At 46.6% G+C, this 23,554-nt stretch overlaps 1 protein-coding gene across 1 annotated transcript; it reads right to left on the reverse strand.

Moving 5' to 3' along the window:
- Window positions 1–142: 142 nt before the first annotated feature.
- On the reverse strand, window positions 143–10,261 carry RASL10A (RAS like family 10 member A). The gene is made up of 4 exons (XM_087703480.1): window positions 9,780–10,261; window positions 8,178–8,253; window positions 3,980–4,104; window positions 143–413 (listed from the first exon to the last, which is right to left on the reverse strand). Exons 1-4 carry the CDS (start codon window positions 10,067–10,069, stop codon window positions 143–145), a joined length of 762 nt encoding a protein of 253 aa, XP_087559606.1. The 5' UTR covers window positions 10,070–10,261.
- Between the last annotated feature and the right edge of the window lie 13,293 nt (window positions 10,262–23,554).

Here is a 23,554-nt window from a genome sequence, read left to right on the forward strand (position 1 = left end):
CATTCACCCAGTTGGCCATGCCTTTCCCCCTGCCCCGAGATCAACCACAGCCCTCGATGAAAATTGAGTTTGACACCCCTGTTTTAGATGCAGGTTCAAGACCTTGCCCGCCCTCCAGCCCGTTCCATACTCCACTCCCGGCTCACATGAGGCTGCACCTGTTTCTGTGCAGCGCCCCCTGGAGGCGCACGGCGGAGTGATTCCCCCTGCACCCGTGGGCCACGGTGCTGCACAGCAGCTCTTTGAAAAGGAGGACAATGTGCCAGTTGTATCTGGCCGAGCACTCCATGTAGCCGCACTTCCAGGTCTTCTTCACGAGCAGGGAGAGCGTCCGGCGGGGCGTGAAGCGTTGCCGTTGCAGGTCCCGCTTGTTCCCCACGACAATGACGGGGGCTTTGCTGATGTTGCTGGTCCTGGAAGAGAGGATACGCAAAAGAGGTTCAGGTTTTGGGGGGGTCTCCAAACAGTCCGGCCACGCTTTGGTGTGTCGGCTCATGAACGTAGCCACTTCAGGCAAGTCCATTTTTGCATCCCCAACCTCATCGGATCGAGGAAAGCCGTAAACATTGTGGGTCAGTCTTTCCCATCCCAGAGCACACAATTAGGTGCTTGCACAACTTCAAGAAAAGATAAAAGGTGTGCGCACCAGCATGATGTATGTTTCTTGTTTTGTGTGTGGGTTTTTTTTTTAAATCAATGGGGTGTTTTGACCTAGGCTTCCCAAGATCATGAAGCCGACTCCTCGTCCCGATAAAACCTCTTTTATTTAGGTTAAAGGGAATTCCTCTCCAGCCAAGTCTTTCAAGAGTCAAGGTGGCGCAGTGGTTAGGGTACAGTACTGCAGGCCACTTCAGCTGACTGCTATCTGCAGTTCAGCGGTTCAAATCTCACCGGCTCAAGGTTGACTCAGCCCTCCATCCTTCCGAGGTGGGTGAAATGAGGACCCAGACTGTTGGGGGCGATATGCTGACTCTGTAAACCGCTTAGAGAGGGCTGAAAGCCCTATGAAGCGGTATATAAGTCTAACTGCTATTGCTATTGCTAAGATAGCTCACAACTACAGACCTTTATCAGGCTTGGAGAACGGCCAGGCCGATATCTTTGAAACAACAAGCTGTATCAGCAATTACTTAGCATGAAGTCAGGAACAGGTCTTCACCCTAATGAATTGAACTAATGGTCTCCTGCAAACTCCACTCCCCTTTCACTCCTCTTTTATATCCTCTGGGAGGGGCCATTCACCTTCCACCTGTGGCCTTACTCCCGAGATGTCCCTTGTTCCTTAGCCCCTTCTCCTGGCAGCTCTGCACATGCGCACACTGGGAACAGGCTCCAGCTGTTCTTCTGCCCCATTGATCTCCGACTCCGAAGGCAGCTGATAACTGTCGGACAGCCCTGGCCTCATCTCTTCCCCTGTCTCCAGGACTGGCCCATGTTCCTCCCCAACCTCCCCACTGTCTGAGCTTGCCACTAGCTCCGCTGGCGAGCCATAACGGGGGGGGGGGTCTCCAACCCAGAATTCCCCAGCCAGCCATTCTGGGAGTTGAAGTCCACAAGTCTTCAAGTGACCAAGTTAAGAGACCCCTGGTTTAAACCTTGCAGCTGCCCATCTGCACATCAGGTATCCCTGGGGAACTAACAATCAATTGAAAACATACCGTATTTTTCAGACTATAAGACGCACCGGAGTATAAGACACACTAAGATTTTGAAGAGGTAAATTTAAAAAAAAAAGGTTTTGCCCTCCCCGGCCCCCAGGAGCACTCTCCAAGATCCCCAAACCCTCTGCACGCCATGTTAAAGGAGCCGAGGTGGCGCAGTGGTTAGAGTGCAGCACTGCAGGCTACTTCAGCTGACTGCAGTTCTGCAGTTCGGCTGTTCAAATCTCACCGGCTCAAGGTTGACTCAACCTTCCATCCTTCCGAGGTGGATAAAATGAGGACCCGGATTGTTGTTGGGGGCAATATGCTGACTCTGTAAACCGCTTAGAGAGGGCTGAAAGCCCTATGAAGCGGTATATAAGTCTAACTGCTATTGCTATTGCTATGTTTTTTGTTAAAGGGGGCCGTGCAGAGAGTTTGGAAGGCCTGAGTGCTCCTGGGAGCTGGGGAGGGCAAAAACAGCGCTGTTTTTGTGAAAAACAGGCCCATTTTTTTGCCCTTCTCTTCCCCCAGAAGGCTAGTCAAACCCTCTGCTTTTCATTTTCACAAAGAAACAGATGTGCAGGACAGGATTTCAGGAGGCCAAAAATGCTGTATTCAGTGTATAAGACACACCCCGATTTTCACCCTCTTTTTGGGGGGAGGAATGTGCATCTTATATTCTGAAAAATATGGTATTTACAAAATATTTTTTTTTTAAAAAAGAAGAAAACTCGCACCCTAGTAACTGTTATATCTTGTTTCTCATTCGGGAAGTCAAGGCAATGTATGGGAAAGTTCCTCTCATTTTTCTCCCTACAACACACATTGTATGACATAATTTAAGCTAGGGGAGTGAGAAAGAGATCGGCCCAAAGTCACGAGTGCGAATCTGTGACTAAGGATGGGTTAGAAACCAGATTCTGCCAGGAAACACAAAAATATTGGAGAAAAATTTGGAAACAGGTGCAAGAAATTACAGGAGAACAGATAAAATACAAACCCGAAATCTTTCCGCTGGGAATAATCAAAGGGAAATATAAAAAAGAAAATTAAGTACATATTAACACACCGGCTAACTACAGCTAGAATAGCATTTGCCCAATGCTGGATACAAAATAATACCCCCTCGGATGAATTAGTGATAAAAAAAAAACTTTGGATTGTGCAGAGATAGACAAATGAACACTGAAATTAAAAGATAAAGAAGAGTCGGAATATTACGAAATTTGGAACAATTGGTATAACTGGCGGCAAAACAAGAATAAAATTAATTAAGCCAAAAAACAATATATATAAATATATATAGAACTGTGTATAAAGGTGTGTAAATATAGAAGCGAAATATTATATACATGTACAGGTATGATGACATAACAATGTTGATATAATAGCAATAGCAATAGCAGTTAGACTTATCTACCGCTTCATAGGGCTTTCAGCCCTCTCTAAGTGGTTTACAGAGTCAGCATATCGCCCCCAACAACAATCCGGGTCCTCATTTTACCCACCTCGGAAGGATGGAAGGCTGAGTCAACCCTGAGCCGGTGAGATTTGAACAGCCGATCTGCAGAACTGCAGTCAGCTGAAGTAGCCTGCAGTGCTGCATTTAACCACTGCGCCACCTCGGCCCTTATAATGACTGGAAAGTGTTGTAGAAGGGAAAAAAAATAATAGAAACCAGATTCAGGATCTTATTATCTTCCCCACTGGACCAATCTGGTTCTGGGTTGAGACAGCCAAGCATGAATTGATACCTGTTGGCATCTCCGTACAAACCAAAATTACCAGGCCTGGGTAGATCTATTGGGTTTTAAGGGCTACCCAGCTGTGCTTCACCCTGCCCCTTAAAAGTCCCTGAGCAGCTAGTCCTCAACTTACAACTGGTTGCTTAGCAACCCTTCCAAATGAGGATATTTTGGGGCGACTTATTTCAAATCCCAACAGTTGGGAGGACACATACACACAACTGAACCTCAGCAATGCAACCACAATTGCAGCTGTTTGAAGAGTCCCACAGTTGTGCGAACACACGTGGTTTGACCCCCAACAATTGGGTGCTCCCAGTTTTTGGCAAAGCTGCAGCCACAGCCTAGTCTTGGTTAGCTTAATGACTGACGTTCGCTTAGCGACCGCGACAGCTGCTTTAGGATCCCCGCTTTCGCTTATCAACCCCTGCCCCCCAAAAAGACCGTAAAATTGAGGCCATTTCACGTGACGTCTGACGTTCATCGTGACTTAACAACCGGGATGGGCAGGTTCCATAACGGTCATAAGTAGAGGACTAACAATGAATCGCCCTATCTTAGGGAGGTCTCCCCTTCATCCTCCGGCCTTACCTGTGGTCCTGGATCTGTTGACAGAGCATTTTCACGTATTCAAAGCTCTCTGGACTACAAATGTCAAATACCAGGACGTAGGCATCCGTGTTTCGTAGACCCCAACACTTCAGATCTGACCACTCCTGGTGGATCAAAAGAAGAGGTGGGATAGTAAAAGATGTCATGGCAGCCAAGGAAAAATGAGCCACAGGTTGACTTAAGTCCTTGCCAGGACCCTGACAGGAAGGACAGGCGGGCATGGCTCAGACTTTTAAAAATATTTAAGTTCTGTGTTCTGTGTGAATAGAGTAGAGTAGAGTAGAGTAGAGTAGAGTAGAGTAGAGTAGAGTAGAGTAGAGTAGAGTAGAGTAGAGTAGAGTAGAGTAGAGTAAAAATATGAAAGAATAGAATAGAAAATAGAATAGAATGGAATAAAACAGAACAGAATAGAAATATGAAATGAGAATAGAAGAGTAAGGAAAGAAGGAAATAGAATAGAATAGAACAGAACAAAATAGAATAGAACAAAATAGAATAATAGAATAGAAATATGAAAGAATAGAATAGAAAATAGAATAGAACGGAATAAAAATATGAAAGAATAGAACAGAAAATAGAACAGAATAGAATGGAATGGAATGGAACGAAATAGAATATTAGAATAGAAACATGAAAGAATAGAATAAAAAATAGAATAGAATAGAACAGAATAGAAATATGAAAGAATAGAACAGATCAGAACAAAATAGAATAGTACAAAATAGAATAATAGAATAGAAATATGAAAGAATAGAAAATAGAATAGAACGGAATAAAAATATGAAAGAATAGAACAGAAAATAGAACAGAATAGAATGGAATGGAATGGAACGAAATAGAATATTAGAATAGAAACATGAAAGAATAGAATAAAAAATAGAATAGAATAGAACAGAATAGAAATATGAAAGAATAGAACAGGACAGAACAAAATAGAATAGTACAAAATAGAATGATAGAATAGAAATATGAAAGAATAGAATAGAAAATAGAATAGAACGGAATAAAAATATGAAAGAATAGAACAGAAAATAGAACAAAATAGAATGGAATGGAACAAAATAGAATATTAGAATAGAAACATGAAAGAATAGAATAAAAAATAGAATAGAACAGAATAGGAATGAAAGAATAGAACAGGACAGAACAAAATAGAATAGTACAAAATAGAATAATAGAATAGAAATATGAAAGAATAGAATAGAAAATAGAATAGAACAGAATAAAAATATGGAAGAATAGAACAGAAAATAGAACAAAATAGAATGGAATGGAACAAAATAGAATATTAGAATAGAAATACGAAAGAATAGAATAGAATAGCATAGAATAGAAGAATAAGGAAGGAAGGAAATAGAATAGAACAGAACAGGACAAAATAGAATAGAACAATAAGCCCCAATCAAGAACTAAGATCTCTTTCGATAACTGGGGTTATATGGCTATTTCTTTGCCGAACCCAATGGCCCATAAAGCTATGGGGAGGGGGTGGGTATTCTCAGCTGGCAAATGTTGGAATATTGCAGGGGTAGAGACCCCCCCTCCCCAAACAAGGCTTAATGGACCTGCTTCATTCAGGGGCCGGGGGGGTCACTTTTCCACTGTGATACAAAGGTTTGAAGGCAACTGGCATGCTTGTGTGTGTGTGTTTGTGTGTCTGTGTGTGTACTGAGGGGAGAAACCAATACAGAAATATCAAGATGGCTAGCCATAGCAATAGTACTTAAGACTTATATGCCACTTCACGGTGCTTTCCAGCCCTCTCTAAGCGGTTTTACAGAGTCAGTCTCTTGTCCCCCAACAATCTGGGTCCTCATTTTACCCACCTCGGAAGGACGGAAGGCTGAGTCAACCATGAGCCGGTCAAGATCGAACTGCTGGCAGTGGGCAGAATTAGCCATCAATTCTTCATTGTAACCATTGTGCCACCACAGCTCTTGATAGCAATGGAAATTAGACTTATATACCGCTTCTCAGTGCTTTTACAGCCCTCTCTAAGCTTTTTTACAGAGTCAGCCTCCCTCTTGCCCCCAACAATCTGGGTCCTCCTTTTACCCACCTCGGAAGGACGGAAGGCTGAGTCAACCTTGAGCCTGGTGAGATTCGAACTGCCAAATGGCAGTCAGCCGGCAGTCGGCAGAAGCAGCCTGCAGTACTGCAGTCTAACCACTGCGCTACTATGGCACATAACTTTGTGATCAAGACCCCGCCCCTTCCTTTTTTTACAAACACGTATTGCAACACACCTAAAATTGACTTTTTATGCTAGCTCAGGAATTCTGGGAGTTGAAGTCCACAGGTCGTAAAGTTGCCAACCCCTATAAGGTCTCCTCAAGCATGGGAATCAGAATAGAAGACCTCCAAGGTCCCTTCCAGCTTTATGACTCTATGATACTAATAACTTTGTATTGTTGTTGTTAGTCGCGTGTCCGACCCATCGCGACCCCATGGATAATGTTCCTCCAGGCCTTCCTGTCCTCTACCATCCCCTGGAGTCCATTTAAGCTCAGGCCGACTGTTTCGGTGACTCCATCCAGCCACCTCCTTCTCTGCCGTCCCCTTCTTTTGCCCTCCATCATTCCCAGCATGAGGCTCTTCTCCAGGAAGTCCTTCCTCCTTCTCATCAGGTGGCCAAAGTCTTTGAGTTTCCTCTTCAGTAGCCGGCCTTCTAAAGAGCAGTCAGGGTTGATCTCCTCTAGGACTGACCGGTTGGATGGCCTTGCAGTCCAAGGGACTCAATGCAGGAGTCTTCTTCTCCAGCACCAGAGTTCAAAGGCCTCCATTCTTTGGCTTCCTTCCTTCTCATTAGGTGACCAAAGTATTGGAGTTTCCTCTTCAGGATCTGGCCTTCTAAAGAGCAGCCAGGGTTGACCTCCTCTAGGACTGACCGGTTGGATGGCCTTGCAGTCCAAGGGACTCAATGCAGGAGTCTTCTCCAGCACCAGAGCTCAAAGGCCTCCATTCTTTGGCTTCCTTCCTTCTCATCAGGTGGCCAAAGTCTTTGAGTTTCCTCTTCAGGATCTGGCCTTCTAAAGAGCATCCAGGGTTGACCTCCTCTAGGACTGACCAGTTGGATGGCCTTGCCGTCCAAGGAACTCAACGCAGGAGTCTTCTCCAGCACCAGAGCTCAAAAGCCTCCATTCTTTGGCTTCCTTCCTTCTCATTAGGTGACCAAAGTCTTTGAGTTTCCTCTTCAAGATCTGGCCTTCTAAAGAGCAGCCAGGGTTGATCTCCTCTAGGACTGACCGGTTGGATGGCCTTGCAGTCCAAGGGACTCAATGCAGGAGTCTTCTCCAGCACCAGAGCTCAAAGGCCTCCATTCTTTGGCTTCCTTTCTTCTCATTAGGTGGCCAAAGTCTTTGAGTTTCCTCTCCAGGATCTGGCCTTCTAAAGAGCAGTCAGAGTGGATCTCCTCTAGGACTGACCGGTTGGATGGCCTTGCAGTCCAAGGAACTCAACGCAGGAGTCTTCTCCAGCACCAGAGCTCAAAGGCCTCCATTCTTTGGCTTCCTTCCTTCTCATCAGGTGGCCAAAGTCTTTGAGTTTCCTCTTTAGGATCTGGCCTTCTAAAGAGCAGCCAGGGTTGATCTCCCCTAGGACTGACCGGTTGGATGGCCTTGCAGTCCAAGGGACTCAATGCAGGCGTCTTCTCCAGCACCAGAGTTCAAAGGCCTCCATTCTTTGGCTTCCTTCCTTCTCATCAGGTGGCCAAAGTCTTTGAGTTTCCTCTCCAGGATCTGGCCTTCTAAAGAGCAGCCAGAGTGGATCTCCTCTAGGACTGACCGGTTGGATGACCTTTCAGTCCAAGGGACTCAATGCAGGAGTCTTCTCCAGCACCAGAGTCCAAAGGCCTCCATTCTTTGGTGCTCAGCCTTCCTTAGGGTCCAACTTTCACAGCCATCCATTGCAAGCGAGAAAACCATAGCTTTATATTGCCATAACTTTGTATGACTGCATTAAAAAAACATTCCATCTGTTTGGGTCAGAAAGTGGACTTTCTGATTCCTTTTTTCTCTTCGTCTTTGTCATTCCCACATTTTTCTGCTCTGCTTTCCTTCCGCAGCTTCAAGGCAGAGCTGTTTGCCTCGTTTTCCGCTCTCCAGAGCTCCACGGATCATTGCTTGACACCCCCCCCTTAAATGGATAATTTGGCCTGACCAGGTTTTAGCCAACATACAATCAGCAGGCGCCACGAAGCCTCCCCTTCAGCTTTACTATTTAAGGAATTCTCAAAACTCAAGTGGGAAGACCAGCTGCTTCAAGGAAACAGCGTGAATGCTAGAGAAAAGTTCCTAAAATGGAGCCAGGTTAAAAATGCACATTATTATTATTCTTTTTTTTTTTAAAGCGAGACCCAGCAGGTGTGAAGAAGGTGACAGCCGTATTTAACAGACAGATGGTGCTACTATTTTTCTCCCTCCTGCTGCAGAAGGCGAGAATCAAGGTGACAGGCGGAGCGCTGAGAATCAAATCTTGCTGCCCCATGAGTCACTTCAACCTTGCTCGCAAAGATCTTTTGTGGGTTTCAAGAATGGAAGGGATCTTGGGAGGTCTTCTAGTCCAGCCCCCTACTCAGGCAGGAAACCCTGCACCACTTCAGACAAAGGGTTGTTCAATCTCTTCTTTAAAACTTCCAGTGTTTAAAACTTCTGGAGGCAAGTTGTTCCACTGATTAATTGTTCTCACGGTCAGGAAATTTCTCCTTAGTTCTAAGTTGCTTCTCTCCTTGATTAGTTTCCACCCATTGCTTCTTGTCCTGGTGCTTTGGAGAATAACTTGACTCCCTCTTCTTTGGGGCAGCCCCTGAGATATTGGAAGACTGCTATCATGTCTCCCCTAGTCCTTCTTTTCATTAAACTAGACATACCCAGTTCCTACAAACATTCAAGAGAAAGGAAGGAAGGAAGGAAGGAAGGAAGGAAGGAAGGAAGGAAGGAAGGAAGGAAGGAAGGAAGGAAGGAAGGAATAGAATAGAGTTGGAAGGTACCTTGGAGGTCATCTAGTCCAACCCCCTGCTCAAGTAGGAGACCCTATTACCATCCCTGACAGGTGGCTGTCCAATCTCTTTTTTAAAGCATCTATTCTCACTTCTAGAAAGTTTATCCTTAATTCAAGGTTGCTTCTCTCCTTGATTAGTTTCCACCCATTGCTTCTTGTTCTGCCCTCAGGTGCCTTGGAGAATAGTTTGACTCCCTCTTCTTTGTGGCAGCCCCTGAGATATTGGAAGACTGCTATCATGTCTCCCCTAGTCCTCCTTTTCACTAAACTAGACATACCCAGTTCCTACAAACATTCAAGAGAAAGGATGGATGGATGGATGGGAGGGAGGGAGGGAGGAAGGAAGGAAGGAGGGAAGGAAGGAAGGAAGGAAGGAAGGAAGGAAGGAAGGAAGGAAGGAAGGAAGGAGAAAGGAAGTAAAAGAAAGAGATGTTAATAAGTCTATTAAGTCCAGAAGGACTATATCCCATTCTTTTTTCTCCAGGAACTCAAATCTGCTTCCAGGGATTTCCTCTTAAATGTGCACAAGAATCCTGCAATATAGTTTGAGCTGAGAGACAATATTACTTTCCCCAAAGGTAACCAAGAAATTTGCAGGGCTAACGGTGAACTCAAATCTTGAGTCGCCATAGTCCTAGTCCACTTCCTGAAGCAGCATGAAACAAGTGCTCCTTTGATGCTCACATGCGCACATGCGCAGACAAAACAGAGAAAGAAAACGGAAAGAGTCAGCCAACTCCAACCTGGCTTGACACCCCCAACCCACCCCTGTCACAACTACCCCTCTGCTTCTCCACAACCATTGGGGTGATGGAAACTACCAGGTGGGAAGAGAGGGGAGGAAGAGCATCTCACCTGAGAACTGTTGGCAGGAAAAGCCGCCACGTAGGGGACGTCCATGATTTTCAGGTCGTAGGAGTTCCCGTTGAGCATGACTGACGGCCGGTAGATGTAGCGGTCCTCTGTGGGGTCGTACTTCTCCGCGAAGTCCTGGTACAAGAATTGGCGGACGATGGCGGTCTTGCCAACTTTGGGAGCCCCCAGCACGGCCACGGTTAGAGTCTCCCCCATGGTCTGCCTTCAGCACCACGGAGAGCTCCGCCACCGCCGCCGCCGCCGTTGCTCCTCCGAAGGGCCGCCTCGCGCGTCCTCCGCGCCATCAACCCCTTCGCCTGACCCCTCTCGCGGCTCTCACGACGATCAGCTCCACCGGCCTCCTGAGTTAACCCGTGTTCCGGCTTCCCACGCTACGCGGAACCGTAAACAAACCATTTAGGCTGGGTTGATGCTGAGCCTCCAGAAAGAAGCGTGGGGGTGGGGGGAGACACACCAAGGCTACGAACGAGCCGAGTTGAACATGTTAGGCACGTCAAGGTGGGTGCCGGCCAGGTTCGTAACGGACTCCTGAAGCGCCTTGCGTGGACCCAGCTGGAGGCTCACCACACCCCGCGTTCTCCTCCCTCCAGGATCCCAGAGCTCCGAGGACCGCTCCCGCTGAATCCGACTCCTCCGTCTCCCAGGCGAGTCGACTCCGAGTTGCTTCTCCGCTGCGTCTTCCCTGCCACGGGCAGCGTCCGTTCTTTGCTCTAATCCGAGAGCTCAGACCTGATCCGGATCTAGGACGGATTCCGACGGCGTGGCAACGAAGGGAGAAAGGAGCTCAGCCGATGAACGGAAGCAAAGTCCTCCGAAGTGGAGCTGAGTTGGGGAGGGTGGGGAGTGGAGCGAGCTGCCTTCCTCGGTGCCTGGAGAGTCTAGTGTGGTTTTGAGAGAGGCGGGAAGGGAAGGAAGTCGCCGAAGAAGGAGGGGGGGAAAGAGAGAGAGGAGAGAGAGGGGGGGAGTGAGACAGAGGGAGGGGGAGTGAGGAAGAGAGAAGTGGAGAGAGAGAGTGTGAGAAAGCGGGGGAGAAAGAGACCAGAGAGGGAAAGAAAGAGAGCTGAGAGAAGGGGGAGAGAGAGGAAGTGGGGAGAGGGAAAGAGAGGGAAGTTGGGAGGAATGGAGAGAGGGGGGGAGAGAGAAAGAGAGCTGAGAGAGGGGGGGAGAGGGAAGGAAGGAGACAAGCGAGAGAGAGAGAGAGAGAAAGAGAGAGAGAGAAGAGAGAGTGTGAGAGGGGGGGAGAAAGAGACCAGAGTGGGAAAGAAAGAGAGAGAGAGCTGAGAGAGGGAGGAGAGGGGGGGAGAGAGAAAGAGAGTGAGAGAGGGGGGAGAGAGGGAAGGAGGGAGACAAGGGAGAGAGAGAGAGAGAGAGGAGAGTGTGAGAGAGGGGGGAGAAGGAGACCAGAGTGGGGAAGAAAGAGAGAGAGAGAGCTGAGAGAGGGGGGAGAGAGGGGGGGAGAGAGAAAGAGAGAGAGAGTGAGAGAGGGGGGAGAGAGGGAAGGAGGGAGACAAGGGAGAGAGAGAGAGAAGAGAGAGTGTGAGAGAGGGGGGAGAAGGAGACCAGAGTGGGAAAGAAAGAGAGAGAGAGCTGAGAGAGGGGGGAGAGAGAGTCGGGGAGAGAGAGAGTGAGAGAGGGGGAGAGAGAGAGGGAAGGAGGGAGACGAGAGAGAGGGGGGAGATTGGGAGGAAGGGAGAGAGGGGGAGAGAGAAAGAGAGAGAGTGAGAGAGGGGAGAGAAAGAGGGAAGGAGGGAGGAGAGAGAGAGAGAGAGAGAGACGGGGAGGGGGAGAGGGAGGGGCCCGCGAGCGAGCGTAGGACGGGACCTTTCCCCGCCGCCCTCCCCAGCCTTCTCCCGGGCTCAAGGCCGCTGCAAAGCCCAGGACTTGCCCGCCCCGCTCTTACTCCACAGCCCAGCGCCCCGCCGGGTTGGCGCCCTCCGCGCTGCGCTATCCCGAGCCAAGACCGCGGGCGCAGCAGCAGGATCGGCGCTCCGTTTCAGGACCCTGGAGAAGGGACGCTGCGGCGCCTATGCCTTGCTCGGTTGTTTCACCCCGCTGCGGCAAAGAAACTCGGGATCGGCACGCGGGCCCGCGCGCAGGACAAGCACGTGAGAAAGGCGACGCGGCCAGCAGGGCAAGGAACATCGGGCTCTGCTTAGCAGCAGGCGGGGGGCAGCCCGGCGGACGGCGGAGGAGCCGCTCATCTTCCCTGCCTTTCCCGAGATGCGGAGAAATATGATTTCCTGCCACGGCGAAGGGGGGCAGTTTTCAATCCCAGCCAAGGCTGGACACCCTGTTGCCCCCTCCCTCCCTCCCTCCCCCTCCCTCCCTCCCCGACCTGGGAGATTGTCCATCAAAGACCTCTAGAAAGCGTGCAGAGAAGAGCAACCAAGATGATTAGGAGACTGGGGGCTAAAACATATGAAGAACGGTTGCAGGAACTGGGGGTGTCTAGTTTAATGAAAAGAAGGACCGGGGGAGACATGATAGCAGCCTTCCAATATCTCAGGGGCTGCCCCAAAGAAGAGGGAGTCAAGCTATTCTCCAAAGCACCCGAGGGCAGGACAGGAAGCAATGGGTGGAAACTAATCAAGGAAAGAAGCAACCTAGAACTAAGGAGAAATTTCCTGACTGTGAGAACAATAGCAATAGCAGTTAGACTTATATACCGCTTCATAGGGCTTTCAGCCCTCTCCCTTTCAGCATATTGCCCCCAACAACAATCCGGGTCCTCATTTTACCCACCTTGGAAGGATGGAAGGCTGAGTCAATCTTGAGCTGGTAGCAATAGCAATAGCAGTAGACTTATATACCGCTTCATAGGGCTTTCAGCCCTCTCTAAGCGGTTTACAGAGAGTCAGCATATTGCCCCCAACAATCTGGGTCCTCATTTTACCCACCTCGGAAGGATGGAAGGCTGAGTCAACCCTGAGCCGGTGAGATTTGAACCGCTGACCTGCTGATCTAGCAGTAGCCTGCAGTGCTGCTTTTAACCACTGCGCCACCTTGGCTCTCTTGGTGAGATTTGAACAGCCGAACTGCTGAACTGCAGTCAGCTGAAGTAGCCAGCAGTGCTGCATTTAACCACTGCGCCACCTCGGAACAATTAACCAGTGGAACGACTTGCCTCCAGAAGTTGTGAATGCCCCAAACACTGGAGGTTTTAAAGAAGTGATTGGCTAATCATTTGTCTGACATGGTATAATAGGGTTTCCCCCTAAGCAGGGGGTTGGACTAGAAGACCTCCAAGGTCCCTTCCAACTCTGTTCTATTCTATTCTATTCTATTCTAAAGGCAAGGTCAGATGCGTTTGTCATCTGTTCAGTGGGTAGGACAATTTCCTGCGTGAAGAAGATCCAATCCATCAATTACGAAAGGAGATAGAACAAACAATAGAATAGAATAGAGTAGAATAGAATAGAATAGAATAGAAATAAATCTAAGACAGGGACAAGTATGTAAGTGATGAAAATGGGGCTTCCTCGCAGTCTGTAATCTTGGGGAGTTAGTCAAACTTCCTTGAAGTGTTTTGATTTGGGGGCTAATACTGTCACATTCCCCCTCCTTTCAAACAAAGAGTGTAGCGGTTTTGTGCCCCCAAAATTTAACTCATCCAAAGTGATTCTTCTTTTTTAAAAAAAATCTAAAAAAAATTATTGTTCTGTTAATCACATTCCTTAGTGCTTAATAAACATCGTGTTGTCTGAAGTATTTAATTTGCTCAACAATACGAATGCCATTCTTACTCTCCCCCCCCCACCCGCTTTTATTTTTCCATCGAGAATTATCTTTGCACAATGTTGGAAAGATGAAGAAGCACCTCAAAATGAAGAGATAATTAAGAAGACATTAGACGGTTGCGGAAATGGACAGACCTGCATTGAATAATCCAACAGAAAGAAAAGGCTGCATATGATCAAACTTGGAATCGATTTTACCAAAGTGATTCTTGTGTGTGGGGGGGGGGGTCTGTTGCGGAAATCGACAAATAGAGACAAATAAGGGACATGGGGGCTCAGTGGCTAAGACGCTGAGCTTGTCGATCAGAAAGGTTGGCAGTTTGGCGGTTCGAATCCCCAGTGCCGCGTAACGGAGTGAGCTCCCGTGACTTGTCCCAGCTTCTGCCAACCTAGCAGTTTGAAAGCACATTAAAAATGCAAGGAGAAAAATAGGAACCAACTTTGGTGGGAAGGGAACAGCGTTCGGTGCGCCTTCAGCGTTGAGTCATGCCGGCCACATGACCACAGAGGCGTCTTTGGACAGCGCTGGCTCTCTGGCTTTGAAACGGAGATGAGCAACGCCCCCTAGAGTCGGGAATGAGGAGCACGTATGTGCAAGGGGAACTTTATTTTTTAAAGGAGATTGGAGGCTACCAGGAGGGTTTCTATGGACACAAATGGACAATGAAGAAGGACAGAAGGGAGAAGTAAAACATGACCGAAACTGTTAAAAATATTAAGTTCTACCTCCTATATGATTTCATAGAATGTAGTTTTCTTGATTCCTAGGCAAACTGTACAGTTCTTGGCTTGTTCGCATCTTTTTGCTTTGAGATGTTAATATTAGCTGCTGGGAAAAGTTACTTTCTGTTTGCCAAAACCTCTACTGCTGCCTTGGAAAGGAACATTGAAAATTATGACGCATATAAAATAAAGCTTTAATCCAACGTATGAAAGAAGCCAATTACAAAGTGAAGGTCAATAGGAGTGAAATGGACTGTAAATTGTCTTTAACATAAAGCTATGATGTGAGCATGGCTGAAATGTGGCATATATAACCTGCTTCAAACATTTAGTGAAAAGAGAAACGAACGCCATCCGAACAGCATCTGTGGGAGGAAAGATGATAACATCTGGGAAGTTGGGCAAAAAGATAATGAGGGAGAGAATTTACAGAAATAAAGTTTCGTTTCGTTTCCTTTCTTCTCCTCTCCTTCCTTCCTTCCTTCCTTCCTTCCTTCCTTCCTTCCTTCCTTCCTTCCTTCCTTCCTAGGGGGGCAACAGGCTGACTCTGTAAACCACTTCGAGAGGGGCTGGAAAGCACTGTGAAGCGGCATATAAGTCTAAGTGCTATTGCTATTCCTTTTCTCCTTCCTTCCTTCCTTCCTTCCTTCCTTCCTTCCATCCATCCATCCATCCATCCATCCTGCCTCCCTCCCTCCCTTCCTTCTCAGATTGTTGGGGGGGCAAGAGGCTGACTCTGTAAACCACTTCGAGAGGGGCTGGAAAGCACTGTGAAGCAGCATATAAGTCTAAGTGCTATTGCTATTCCTTTTCTCCTTCCTTCCTTCCTTCCTTCCTTCCTTCCTTCCTTCCTTCCTTCCACCCTGCCTCCCTCCCTCCCTTCCTTCTCAGATTGTTGGGGGGCAAGAGGCTGACTCTGTAAACCACTTCGAGAGGGGCTGGAAAGCACTGTGAAGCGGCATATAAGTTTAAGTTCTATTGCTATTCTTTTTTTCTTCCTTCCTTCCTTCCTTCCTTCCTTCCTTCCTTCCTTCCTTCCCTCCTTCCTTCCTTCCTTCTCAGATTGTTGGGGGCAAGAGACTGACTCTGTAAACCGCTTCGAGAGGGGCTGGAAAGCACTGTGAAGCGGCATATAAGTCTAAGTGCTATTGCTATGGCTTACAAGTTAAGTCCTTGACTTACGCAGATGGCTGAAGACGTCTGGGCATTAAAGTCCACACCTCTTCAGGTTGCCAAGGTGGAGAAATGATGCTTTGTGTAGCAGTGATCCAGACACCAATTGGCATTCTCAGCGGACATTCAACGCCTCCATCCGGGCCCAGCTGCTGCTGTCGGCGATCACAACTTCATCCTTGCCAGCGATGTCTGTCCCGGAGACCCCCCGGTGTGACGAGAGTGCCGAGGGGAGCAGCTTGGTGCCTTCAGTCGGCGGTGAATGAAATGATTTAATTAGCGCAGCTATAAAAAGAAAAACCAGCTTTGCACTTGAAACACCCTCCTCTCTGCCAAACAGCGAGGCTGGCGAGAAAGGAAGGAAAATCACCAAGGAACATATATATAACAGCATCAAAATATCCCTCATCGCTCAACCCAATACAACACAACCAACACAAACCCTGAAATGAATTAGCACCAGTGTCGGCGAAACTTTTCAGCCAAAACAGGAGCGTTCGCCGAAAATTCCAGTTTCTGGGGCTCCCGCATGTGTGAAGACCAGCAGACCAGTATTCCGGGAACTAGAAGAGCAACTGGTGATGGCTCATGTGCTGGGGGAGGTGGGTCTCTGTGCTACTTCCGGCACGCGTGGCATCGGTTCGCCATCCCGGAATGACACACTGCCGCACATCAAGAATATCTCAGAAACCTGTAAAATGGGATTGTACGGGGTTAGATGATATGTAGCCATAACAACATTCTTTCTAGAAAGCCAAGGTCATCCTTTGTCTCTGCACCAGTGGTGGGTTTCAAAAATTGTTCGAACCGACTCTGTGGGTGTGGCCTCCTTTGTGGGAGTGGCTTGCCACCCATGTGACCGGATGGGAGTGGCTTGCCGCCCATGTGACCGGATATGAAGATGCCGACGACACTTGTCAGAACCACCTTAAATGACCTCCCAAACAGCACTGGCATGCATAAGAATATGATGTCAACTTGTTTTTTCAAAGGCATCTTTGGTTTGCGTTAAAACAACCTCAACACACGCAATGTTCTGATTGCACCACAAACGCAGTAGTCCTCCTTACCTTTCGCAGAGGCACTGAGTTTTATAAATAGGAGCATAATAGTGTAGAATAATCATATCCAAGGACCAGTGGTGGGTTTCAAAAATTTTTGGAACCTCTTCTGTAGGTGTGGCCTGCTTTCCGGGTCCACTGGTGGAGCCTCTTCTAACCGGTTCGGTAGATTTGACGAACCGGTTCTACCAAATAGGTGCGAACTGGTAGGAACCCACCTCTGAATTATACCTAGCAAGAACAGATTGTACAGTTATAGAGACTAATTTGATTTTGAACTTAACAACGGCAGCAAGATTGTTGGTGGCGCAGTAGTGGAAGAAGGAAGAATTGCCTACTATTCAAGAATGGACGTTAAAAGTAGTAAACGTAGCAGAGATGGCCAAAATCTCAGCATATTTGAAGGACTATTCGGATGAGAAATACAAGTTGGAATGGAGAAGATGGATTGATTACATTCAAAATAAATATCGGACTAAGGAATTCCAATTAGCTTATGAATGAACAAGGTATGTTATAATTTATCCAAAGTTAGTTTAATAAAAGGGGAGTTAAAGTACGAGAGGGAGATAGGATGCTATATTTAGTTAGCTTATGTTAGTGTATGATTGCTAAACGTTTATACCCTGTATTTTGCTCTGGGAGGTTGGGGGGAAGGAGGGGTGGAGGGGGGTAGGGTTGGGGTGGAGGGAGGGAAGGGGAAGGGGAAATATTTGTAAAATCTATTAAAACTCTTTAATTTAAAAAAAAAGAATATCTCAGAAACTGAGAACGGTTGGAGACATTGATGGAATTGATTGAAATGGCAAAACTGAGTTCTCTGAACAGAATAGAATATCAGCGTTGGCAGGGACCTTGGAGGTCTTCTAGTCCAACCCCCTGCTTAGGCAGGAAACCCTACACCACTTCAGATAATGGGTTATCCGATCTCTTAAAAACTTTCCTGTGTTGGAGCATTTACAGCATTTCTAGTGGCAAGTTGTTCCACGGGTTAATGGTTCTCACTGTCAGGAAATTTCTGCTTAGTTCTAGGTGGCTTCTGTACTCTGATGAAAGAAAAGGACTTTTCTTCCACGTGGAAAAAACAGCTTCTGAATTTTGTGCTTGGTGGGTAAAAAGAATGTAATTTTGACTTGGGGTTTTATAGATGAGATGGATTATAGATCTTGATAGAAGTAACCTGTTCATATTAATATGGAAAAACAAAAAACTGTGATTGGATGCTAATGCCTTATTCTACTGCAATAGAAAGAGAAGTTAATTCTTTTTTCCCTACCTTTACTCACTCCTCTTCCCCCTTTCCCTTTCCTCCTCATTGTTCTCTTATTTACGTTGGCATTTTATAATACTTAAGGTAAAGGTTCCCCTCACACATACTCCGTTTTATAGCCGAAGAGCCAGCGCTGTCCGAAGACGTCTCCGTGGTCATGTGGCTGGCATGACTCAATGCCGAGGGCTCACGGAACGCTGTTCCCTTCCCACCAAAGGTGGTTCCTATTTTTCTACTTGCATTTTTTATCTGCTTTCGAACTGCTAGGTTGGCAGAAGCTGGGACAAGTAACAGAGAGCTCACTCCGTTACGCGGCGCTAGGGATTCAAACCGCTGAAGTGCTGCCCTGTCTGATCGACAAGCTCAGCGCCTTAGCCCCCTGAGCCACTGTGTTCCTTTTTATAATATTTAATAACCTAATTTAAAAACATTTGAATTGAAGAATATCTCAGAAACCACCAACCACATTGGATCAGAAGAGCACCGAAGCCAACTCATTCGTTTCCACCCATTCCACCCAAGCTCTTCTCCAAACCACCAGAGGGCAGAACAAGAAGCAATGGGTGGAAACTAAACAAGAAGAGAAGCAACTTAGAACTGAGGAGGAATTTCCTGACCGTGAGAACAATGAATCAGTGGAACAATTTGCTTCCAGAAGTTGTGAATGCCCCAACACTGGAAGTTTTAAAGAAGAGATTGAACAACCCTTTGTCTGAAGTGGTGCAGGGTTTCCTGCCTGAGCAGGGGGTTGGACTAGAAGACCTCCAAGGTCTGTTCCAACTCTGTTATTCGATTGGATTCGATTTGACTCTACTCTACTCTACTCTACTCTACTCTACTTTATTCATTTTCTATATTCTATTCTATTCTAATTTTCTCTTCTATTTTTCTCTTCTAATTCTAATTCGATTCCATTCCATTCCAAAAATCTGCATTTATTTTCCCAGGCCCCTAAAGTGCCTGGCTGGTGACATCTTGTTCTCTTTGTATGGTGGTTCTTTTATTGGGCCATCCATCTTTTTGTTCTTTTGTTTTAGTGTTCTCATTTTTCTTTCTTTCCAATAAGCCGAGTGTTGTTTGGCAGTTTGGTTTTTTTTTAAAAAAAAATCGATGCAAATAAATAAGTGAAGACAAAGCACTCCATTAAGGGATGCTAGAATTGGTCCTGCGACACTAGGAAAGGAAAGCAATGTGCCTTGAGCCCGGGAGAAGGTTGGGGAGGGTGGCGGGGAAGGGTCCCATCCTACGCTCGCTCGCGGGCCCCTCCCTCTCCCCCTCCCTCTCCCCCTCCCTCTCCCCTCCCTCTCCCCATCCCTCTCCCCATCCCTCTCCCCCTCCCCCTCCCCCTCCCTCCCTCCCTCCCTCCCTCCCTCTCTCTCTCTCTCTCTCTCTCTCTCTCTCTCTCTCTCTCTCTCACCTTAATTAAGTACCCACCTGGAATATTGCATCCAGTTTTTTGGTCATCACATTGCAAAAAAAAAAAAAAAAGATGTTGAACTTTTGGGGAAAGTGCAGGGAAGAGCAGCTAAGATGGTTAAAAGCCTTGGAGGCTAAAACATATGAAGAATGCTTGCAGGAATTGGGATAGGCTACAAGGTGACATGATAGCAATTTTCCAGGATTTGAGGGGCTGCCACAAAGAGGAGGGGGTCAACTTATTTTCCAAAGCACCAGAAGGCAGGACAAGAAGCAATGGGTGGAAACTAATCCAGGAGAGAAGCAACCTAGAATTAAGGAGAAACTTCCTAACCGGGAAGACAATTAACCAGTGGAACAGCTTGCTTCCGGAAATCACAAGTGCTCCATCACTGGATACTCTTAAGAGGAGTCTAGACAAGTCACTTATCTGTAACGTTCCCGTGGTTCGTCCAGGAGGCCAATGTGGAGAAAAGACAGGACACGATCTTTCTCGGGATGGAACGACCCAGATTGGGGGTCTGGTAGCCCCTTTTATTGAGATAGGACAAAGGCAGGAGGAGCAATAGCATGTGGTTAAAAACAGCCTGTAAAAGTACAATTTCTAATCTACTGCTCAGGGAAGTTCTGTCTATATATGGTCAAATCCTGGGCGTCATTGGTAGGGCACATCTCAGGATGTTATGTTATGAACTATCAGGATGTTATGGAGTTTTAGGAGTTTGTTTTCTCCTGTGTGGTTCAGCGTGGCTCTGCATGCCCTGGTATGAACTGGACCATGGGTGACCCACACCTACACAAGGAACTACAGGGCGTGGCATAACCTTTTCCTAGGGGGTCACAGCAACACTTGTAATAACAACACAAATAATTCATACACCATTCGAAAGCCCATCAAAAACTGAGTTTATTGACACGATTTAATAGTCAGTTTGACCACCATTAGCCCTTCGAACAGCATTCAAACGAGGTGGATAAGAACACAACAAATCTTCAAACAGTCATTATTTTGCAATTCTAGGGCGGGGCATAACCTTTTCCTAGGGGGTCACAGCAAGATCGACAGCAGTTTACAACTTCCGCGACACCTCATTTTAAAGCCCATAAAAAACTGAATTGAATGAGCTATTAAATGTTAAATTTGCTTTAAGAATGGCTGGAAAATTCGATTCGGAAGAACAAAGGATCATTGACAGAATAAAATGCATTGCCTTTCGAGAGGCACCTCGTTTGAATGCTGTTCGAAGGGCTAATGGTGGTCATACTGACTATTAAATCGTGTCAATAAACTCAGTTTTTGATGGGCTTTCGAATGGTGTATGAATTATTTGTGTTGTTATTACAAGTGTTGCTGTGACCCCCTAGGAAAAGGTTATGCCCCGCCCTGTATATTACAACTTATCTAAAATAGTATAGGTTCTCCGCAGGGGTGTGGACTAGAAGACCTCCAAGGCCCCTTCCAGCTCTGTTATTCTATTCTATTCCATTCCATTCCAATTATTTTCCATTCCATTATTCTATTCTGTTCTGTACTGTTTTATTCTAATTTTCTCTTCTATCTTCTCTTCTCCTATTCTACTCTACTCTACTCTTTCCTTATTCTATTCTATTCTAATTCTATTCTTTCCTTATTCTATTCTATTCTGAATTGAAAACTGATTGCCAGAAACCTTTGAAATAGCAGCTTCTGATTGTCCCAAGCTGAGAATAGCGGAGGAGTTGCGATGCTCCCAGACAATTTCTTCCCTTCTTTTTCTTTTTGGCACAATAGCTCATCAAAAGGAAGAAAATGCTGACTGCAGCAAAAAATAAAAACAAATCAGAAAAGAAAAAGATGCTCTTTCTTGCCAAAGGAACAGATCTCATTAGTCTTCATGCAGTACGGGATCAAAATAAGAACGAGGTTTTTTTTTTTTTGCTACGGTGCCAAAAATAATAAATCTGGTTAACCATTAGACGGTTAAAGAAAGAAGATTCAAGGATGCCTGTAAGGAAATGGTTAAAAAAACATGGCAGCCACAACCAGGCCATTAAAGCCACACCCCTTTTTCTATGTGTATCTATCCCATCTCCTCTCCTCTCCCAATTCCTATTCCATCCCATCCATTTCTATTCCAATTCCAATTCCTAATAAATTTATAGGTATTTTAGCTGGATATCTGTGCTTCACGATGAAATTATGTGATTGGGCAATGTAGGAGAAATCCGGTTCTTTCCGGTTCAATCCGTTGGCTCAGCAATGGTCGGTGATTGAAACACAAGGCTCCCGCCACCTTGAGTGTGGAAGCTGTTCCATAGGTGGAAGGCGTAGACATTTTGGTGAGGCACCGACATTTAGTACTGTAAGGAGCCCCTGACCGCCGCTGAGTGAAGGACTGGAACATCTGCCAGTTTGAACTGAGGTAACGGAATGTGAGGTAACTGGCAGTTGGAACAGAGTTCTTTTCAGGTGGGGAGGGGGAGTAGAATGTCTAACTCCTTAGCATCAGAGCCTGTTAATATAAGGCAACTGGCAGTTGGAACTATTCTTTTCAGGTGGGGAGGGGGAGTAGAACTCCTTAGCATCAGAACATGCTAATTACTGTATAAGAAATACTAATGATGTGGTGGCCAAAGGAACATACATGCCAAATTTCAAGTTTGTAGGCTTTACAGGTCTGGAGATTTTGTGTTAAGTGAGTGGTATTTGGCGCATATATATATATTTATATATTTATGTGTGTGTGTGTTTTCTGAGGTTTTCGCGGGTGTTAGTATGTAGGTTTTTGGTTATTTGGGTTTTCTCCCGCGTAAAATTGGAAGTGTCTTGGCGACGTTTCGACGAAGTCTCATTCGTCATCTTCAGGCTTGTTTGCTCGGCTTGGTGCTTCCATTTGCTCCTGGCAATATATAAAATGTTTTTTCTTTTGTCAAAGCACCCGATATGCCCAAATATAGGAGGGAACATACTGCTTCCCTTTCGCCTTTCAGCTCCACTCCAGGAGCCTTTCAGGAAGTCACTTAATCATTCCCCTGGCTCAGCTGATAAGGGAGGAGAGCTTGTGGCTTAGAGGTTAATACAACTGCCTAATATGTAAAAACAGCCCAAGCTTGAATCCCAGCAAGGCTATGGTTAGCTGATGAGAGCTAAGTTGCTTGAAATAGATCTATATTAGTCTCCATTTATTTATCAGCAAAAATGTAATATAGATAGATAGATAGATAGATAGATAGATAGATAGATAGATAGATAGATAGATAGAAAGAATCAGGATCTATTTTGTCTTCAACAGCTTGCTATGGGATGGCGATATAAACAGAGACAGGCAGACTATTTTGGTCAGCCGGCAAAATGATTAAACAGTCAGGGAGGAGGCCGTGGGAGAGCAGACTTGCTCAGTTTTGACAAAATCTTCTGGCAGTTCCATTTAAAAATAATTTGGTTTAAAAGTTGGCAGGAGATGCGGTGGGCTCAAGTTCACGTGGGAGAAGATCGTCCTCCGGGGACAGCCGACTTCCTCAAGGACACCGAGACCACCCTGAAGACAGACGTGGTCTCCCAAGGCCATCTGAAATTTGGGGAAGGCTTTAGCGTCCTAGTTGTTTTAAGTCACGTGATATAAATAGCTAAGTGACCATTGTAAAGGTGAGTGGAAATGATCTTGGGAGATGGAGAAGGGATGCTTAATAGATTAACAGAATGATAAAGAGTTGGAACCTTTCGGACCTCACTAAATTCCATAATTTTAAATCCCGCGGACCACTAATATGATCTGCCGAAGGGCTAGGTGGTCATGTGACTGGCTGGGCGTGGCCAACTCGATAGCACTCACATTGAGGGGGCGCCTCGCCAGCCCCTACTTGCCAACCCTAACCCTCCCAGTTTCGAACGGGATGCGGCCTGGTAGTGGGCCACATCCCGGGGAAGGCAGCCCTCCATCGGGCCTCACCTACAGCCTCTTCTACACCAGGACTATGAAATTTAAATTTCATTGAGGCTCAAATCAGAGTTGCTTTTGACCTCGGAGGAAGAGGGAGCATGATGTGACTGTCTGGGGTGCCTGTGGTAGCCCGAGCACTCCCGAGCACCGTTTTTGGCTGTGACGGCCTCCTGCAGCCATCTGCGAGTGAAAACGGAGCCGCGATTGGCCCCACGGACCAGTCCTTCGCTGTTTCCAGGGTGGCTCCACAGACCAGATCTAAGCACCCTGCGGGCCGGATCCAGCCCGCGGGCCACGAGTTTGACACCCCAGATCTACACCCAAGAGGCTTTCTCACGTTCAGGAGTAGTAGTAAAAAGAGAAACAGTTTTCCAGCTCCG

This window comes from Thamnophis sirtalis, unplaced genomic scaffold (assembly GCF_051295495.1).
Source record: "Thamnophis sirtalis isolate CommonGarterSnake01/CBP01778 unplaced genomic scaffold, rThaSir2_p1.2 scaffold_2, whole genome shotgun sequence".
Lineage (NCBI taxonomy): Eukaryota > Metazoa > Chordata > Lepidosauria > Squamata > Natricidae > Thamnophis > Thamnophis sirtalis.